Genomic DNA, 6,297 nt, shown 5'->3' with positions numbered 1-6,297 from the left:
AACTTTAGTAAAACCTTTATACTTAAGAAATCTACGACTTGATGTCATTTTGTAAAACAAGCTCTGAAAAGGGTTTTTATAAAACAATTTTAGTGAAGAAAGCCTTTAATAAGTCATTACAACTGGATGTCTCTTTAACAAACACACTTTGGAAAACTTTGGATAATATTTTATGATTTAAAAAGAGATATTCATACTTTAACAAGATTTGAAAACATGATTTGAAAATCTTAATTTGATTGAAACAGTTAACATGCAAAAGTCTAGTTTGCTATACAGTTATTAATCACATGTGATTTATCTAATAACTGTACAGTTCAACTTGTATTCCCCCCTATAAAAGCAGTTAAAATCATTTAAAAGGTAAATTCAGGGGTATAAACTCACCTATTGCTAGTGGATCCGATGGAAGTGTCGGTTGAGTACTCGGTGTCAAGTGAAGAGTTGAACACACTTAATAACCTAGTAACATATGATGACATATGTTTACATATAATTAGTGATTTATAATACTATTTAAACACGTACAAGCATCCTAATGAGCGGAAAACACTTTGGTTGAGTGCTAGGAGGCTATTGGGTTGCAATAAGGGAGTGTATGGCATAGTTATGGAGTTTACTCTTCAAGAGTAAACTCTTTAAGGATATTTCGGCCCTAAGATCATGTCCCCATGATTTTACGGCCGTAAACTCATGTGTGGTGTGTTTTTGGATGCTAAAAGGTCTTATATCACTTGTAGAGTTTGGCTAGGTTCACATTTAGGGCTTAAGAAGGGTTTAAGGCTCCAAATGAACCACTTAAGGGAGTTCACGGCTGTAAACCTAGAGTTTACGATCATAAACTCTCACTTGGTCATTCCATTCATGAATTAAGGTCTTAAATGCAAGAATATAAGGTTATATGCATTATTCCAAGCCATATGGAGAAGTTAGGGAATCATTTGGCCTTTTTAAGGGAGTTTACGGCCCATGGACCAATCCTTGGGGGGGTTTACAGCCGTAAACTCCTAGGTCCTTAGTTTCTTTGATGTTTAAAGTCCCTACTTCATTTGTGGTTGATTCTAGACATTTACCCAAGCCTTAGGAGGTGTTTAAGGGAAAATTCAACACCCTAACTGGTGTTCACGACCCAAGAAGAGGGGTTTATGGTCCAAGAGTGTTCTTGGGCCATAAACTCTTGTTTACTCCTCAGTATACAAAGTTTTGGTGTTCTAAGCTCCTACATGCTAGTCCACAAGTCTTATCTAAGCCCTAGGAGTGATTTGGAAGGGTTTTGGGGCTTCAAAACCCCATTTATGAGTGTTTGCGGTCCAAGAGGGTTCTTGGACCGTAAACACATGTTTATGTGGGTTTTGGGTGATTTAAACACTAATTTGCAGGTATATCAAGCTAAACAATAAAGTAGGATAGATTACTTACGATTATGGAGCTCGAAATGGGCGTTTTTGGATCGAAGGCAACTTGTAGAGAGAGAGAGAGAGAGAAAGAGTAGAGAGAGAGTGTGTGAAAAAGGTGTAAATGAGGTTCACTCACCCTTATATAGGGTTTTGAGTTTGTGGCTCGGTGGAAATCTATTCGATACTGACGTTGAACGAGGCTTTTGGTCGTACCCGATTGAATGGTTGTAACTCGACGGGGTCGTGAATTAGAAACTTTTAAAAAGTACATCGAGGGCTTTTCATGTGTTTCTACTGCAATTTGAACACTCATGAAGTTATAGTAAAAGTCCAAATTTAATTAACCTAATCCCAAAAGGTTAACGGAACAATTTAATAAAACAAGTTTTATTAGCGGAATAAGGGTTTACCGTGACGAAATAAATTTCGGGTTGTGACAGGTGAAGGGAAATATAAAGGTAGGAAGGAGATGCGGAAGCAGAAAACCATACATGTAGTGTATTGGTGTGATTATAGAGAAGAAAAAAAGATAGGGGTTTGACCAGAGTTGGCCCTAGGTTGGTGGTGCAAGGTGGCTGTTGGTGAAGGCATTGTGGTCGGAAGGTGGTGATGGGGAGGTATTCTCCGGTTAAGGGAAATAGAATGGTGAGGAGGAGATGAGCTTTGAAGATATAGTGAGAGGGCGCTAGTATTTTTTTTATTTGATTAATTATTAAATATTTAGAAAAATGTTTAAAATCTTTAGAAAATAAGTAAATAGGGTAAAATAGTTTTTAGTTTGGATAGGGACAAAATCCACAACTAAACTATGTTAAAAAGACTAAATCTATAATGTTTTTGAAGTTTGGACCTTAACCACCTAAAATGAAAAACCATAAAGATCATTTTTGCAATTATGTCTACAACTTATTGTAAATCTCCATAGTTGTTCAATCTTAACTTGAAAATACAATTTTTTTACTAACGACTCAGCTCGTAATTGTCATGATAGTAAAAAATTATAAGATATATATATATATATATATATATATATATATATATATATATATATATATACACACACACACACACACGAACGATTAAAAATATATCAATCTTTTGTTAACTTAAAATAAGAATAATATTGCCTTTTTTAAAATTATTCACTTTTACTAACATTATATTTGCAAGTCATTTCCTCCGGATGAAGCTGCCAACTATGCTTACCTAACAACCAATGCTCTCTTCTTTACTTCAAACGTTGGGTTGGAATAAAGATTGAATGATATTCATGATTTACAGAGCCCGAGGCTTAAAAAGCTTACATGTTTTTCTTTTGTTTTCATTTTTTCTATAAAAAATGTTATCACTACATCAGACATATGGCTTGTCCAAAATAAATGTCATAACCCACTCGATAACCAAATTACATGTTGGATAACTCGATTACACATGTGACATATGGCTCGATCGAGTCATCCAATCAAGCATTGACTCATGATTCTGACCGAGTCACACTATCGAGTCGACTCTTCTATGATTCAAAATGAATCAACTCGTGACTTGTATGGGTTTGACAACTATGCGAGTCACCATTGTCATGTTGCTCATCACATGGTATTTTGGGTAACTGGATTGGAAAATTGATAAATTGGATTGAAAGAATAATGTTTTTCAAAAGTTATTCATTGCTACTAACATTATAAAATAATAAATAAGTGTAATTTATTTTCACTTCTTAAGGTAAGATCTTTCTCACTTTTCAAAAAAAACATCTCTTGACTTTCTATTTACCAAAATATTTACCAATCATTTCTTTGAGATTTAGCTACCAACTATACTAACCGAACAACCAACACTCTCGTCCTTACTTCAACCTTAGCCTTTAGGTTGGAAGAAGGGTTGAATGATGTTCATGATTTGCAGAGTCCAAGGCTTAGACAACTTACATCTAAGAAAGTTTCACCTTTGTTTTTCATTTTTATATAGAAAACGTTTATCATTGTCTACGACATATAGTTTCTCTAAAAGAAGATTAGAACCCACTCAATAACCAAATTATTCGTTGGATTACTCGATTACACACTTGACATATGACTCGACCGAGTCATGAATCGACTCAACTTGGTACGAGTTAAGCAACGACTCATGATTTTTGGCCGAGTCATACTACCGAACCGACTCTTTTATGGTTCAAAATGATACGACTCGTGACTCGTACGAATTTGACAACTATGTCGGTCACCGTTGCTTTGTGTTCATCACATGGTATTTTGGGTAATTGGATTGGAAATTTGATAAATTTGAAAATGTATTCTATTTTTTTTAGCTAAACAAAAATATGTATTTTTTGTAAAATTAGAAAATAAAAATCAATTCTCCGCTAGACATTTTAACGTACAAATGGAAAGGCTACCATCGCTACTTTCACCGCTCTCCTCTTTCCGTTCATCCGTAGCACTCCGCCCGGCCACCGCCGCTCGTTTCCATATCGCAAGAGCATCATTTGCTTCATCCACTCAGGTGAGTGGCAACATATATTCACAGCTAGTAACATAAAAAATTTCCATTTTCTGTTTTCTTTGTAAATTCCAGTTTGCTCTTTTACCGATCATTGAAAATTGATGCGTGCAGATGGAAGCGGAACATTATAAATTTGGACCTTACAAGATTGATCAAAAGGAAGTATTTTACTCTACTGATCTTTCATATGCTTTGGTCAATCTCCGCCCTCTTCTTCCTGGTAATTGTTCGTTCATGTAGTGCTAATTGTGGTTTGTTGTTTTAGGGTTTTGTTTTCGTTTTCATGCACTTGATGACGGAATCTCGTATGATCTCCCTAGAATCTTTATACCTGCTACCGCATTGATGCTAAATTGTTAATTCATGATTAGATGTTCTTTAAACCCTGCCAAATCATCGTCTAGTATTCAAGGTTCCTTTCATTCTCCTCAACCTAATGGTTGTGGATTAATTTCAAAGAAAAAAAGAACGTTGTATAAACCCTAGGTGTAAGAGGATTCTGTCCCAACACGCAATAGGATTCAGAAATGTTAACTGTGACTTCCATTATCATCTATTACTCATAAAATCATAATCCGTTGCTTTACACCTTAGTTAATTCTGACTATTCCTCGTTTTCTTTTACAGGTCATATCCTTGAACAAGTTTACACTGGAATCAGCTTGAATATGTAGTAGTAGTACACTAGTACTTAATATATCTTTTAGTCCCTCTGAATGCCTGCTTATGGTTTTGCCCTATGTTGTTATTTGTCAACTGATACTGATTTTGTACACTCGAATGAAGTTGAATCAAACATAGATACAGATTAGGTGCATACATCACTTAGCAGTTGCCTCCCATGATCAGTTTGTGCATTCAAGAAAAGGTCATGCAGACTTGATCGATTTTTTTTAGCATGCTAGTTAGTTTATACTTTATACGTTATATAAATGGAGTTATATATATGCTCTTCATGTTGCCCATTCACATCACTATTTATTCTTTAAAATTTGGATTTCTTTGGTTTACTTAACAATGAAAGCACATGTGCTTGTTTGCCCAAAGCGTGAAGTAAAGCGATTTGTTGACCTCACCACAGAGGAGACCAGTGACTTGTGGATTTCAGCCCAAAAAATTGGGAGACAGCTTGAGAAGTACCACAAAGCTTCTTCACTTACATTTGCAATCCAAGTAATCTGGCTTCATTATTCAATTCCCATTTTTTGTTATTTCTTGCTTCTGCAGTGTTTAGTATGATGGAATCAGGGAAGGAATGGAATGGAATGTGATTCCTTCCGTTTTATATATATGTGCAATCTTGAAGTTGACATGCTTCATGTTATTTCAGGATGGGCCCCAAGCAGGACAAACAGTTCCTCATGTTCACATCCACATTGTCCCTAGGAAAGGTGGGGATTTTGAGAACAATGATGAGATCTATGATGCTGTAAGTATGGAAATTGATTGTGTTTATGAAGAAGGTTTATATGAATATGATTATGTTTGGAAATTGAATTACTGATTGTTATTATATAATATTTATGTGTTTGTGTAGATTGATGAGAAGGAGAAGGAACTGAAGAAGACACTTGACTTGGACAAGGAAAGAAAAGATAGAAGCATGGAGGAAATGGCTAAAGAGGCAGATGAATACAGGAAGCTTATTTTCTGATTAAACTAATGGTTTTTTCAATATCTTTTATTTTCAGTTTTACAAATTGGATATGGAAATTTGTCCTGGAACTGCAAGCAAAACGGTTATATTTCCTGGAACTGACAAATGAAAAATAAGTTTGGTAAAGTATGTTGTTAATTTTTGCAATTAAACCCTATTTTGAAATATATTGTTGTGTCCAAACAAAGAAGTTTGTTCATACTTTTAAGTACAACATTTTAATAAGAAAATAAAAATAAAAAATACAGTGTTGTAACATATATAAATGAAAGTAGTATGCTAAAATACACAAATAAATAAAAAGACATATATGCGTGTTTGGCAGCCTCCACCTTTTAGCTTTTAACAAAAAGCTCGATTTAAAGTTTAAACAAAAAAATGAGTTTAGCTTTTAGTGTAAATTAAAAGCTCGAAATCTAAAGCATATTTCAAGTAACGTTTTAAAAAAAAAACTATTTGAACTTTTTTAATTAATTTTCAGAATTGTCCTTAAAAAGTATATTTATATATTTATTTTTTTAAAACAATTGTCTTTTTATGTAATTTTAAACATTTTAAAAGCTTTCAGTTTTTTTTTTTTTTTTTTTTTTTTTTTTTTTTTTTTTTTTTTTTTGTAAAACACTTGTTTACCAAGTTACTTTTGTAAAACACTCGTTTAACAAATAAAACGTACAACTTCTAACTATCAATTATTTTTGTCAAACATGCTCATAATTATTTGTTTCATCTATTCCATAGTCT

The 6,297-nt window shown here is 33.8% G+C and overlaps 1 protein-coding gene across 1 annotated transcript; it reads left to right on the top strand.

Moving 5' to 3' along the window:
* The first annotated feature begins 3,743 nt into the window (after positions 1–3,743).
* On the top strand, positions 3,744–5,682 carry LOC145013971 (bifunctional bis(5'-adenosyl)-triphosphatase/adenylylsulfatase FHIT-like). The gene is made up of 5 exons (XM_078972321.1): positions 3,744–3,899; positions 4,011–4,119; positions 4,924–5,072; positions 5,230–5,328; positions 5,437–5,682. The coding sequence occupies exons 1-5, from the start codon at positions 3,780–3,782 to the stop codon at positions 5,551–5,553; spliced, it is 594 nt and encodes a 197-aa protein (XP_078828447.1). The 5' UTR covers positions 3,744–3,779; the 3' UTR covers positions 5,554–5,682.
* Positions 5,683–6,297: the final 615 nt, after the last annotated feature.

This window comes from Lactuca saligna, chromosome 9 (assembly GCF_052625555.1).
Source record: "Lactuca saligna cultivar CGN05327 chromosome 9, ASM5262555v1, whole genome shotgun sequence".
In the NCBI taxonomy this organism is placed as follows: Eukaryota; Viridiplantae; Streptophyta; class Magnoliopsida; order Asterales; family Asteraceae; genus Lactuca; species Lactuca saligna.
The sequence above is the reverse complement of the archived record's forward strand: the minus strand, read 5'-3'. Positions and strand labels throughout refer to the sequence as shown.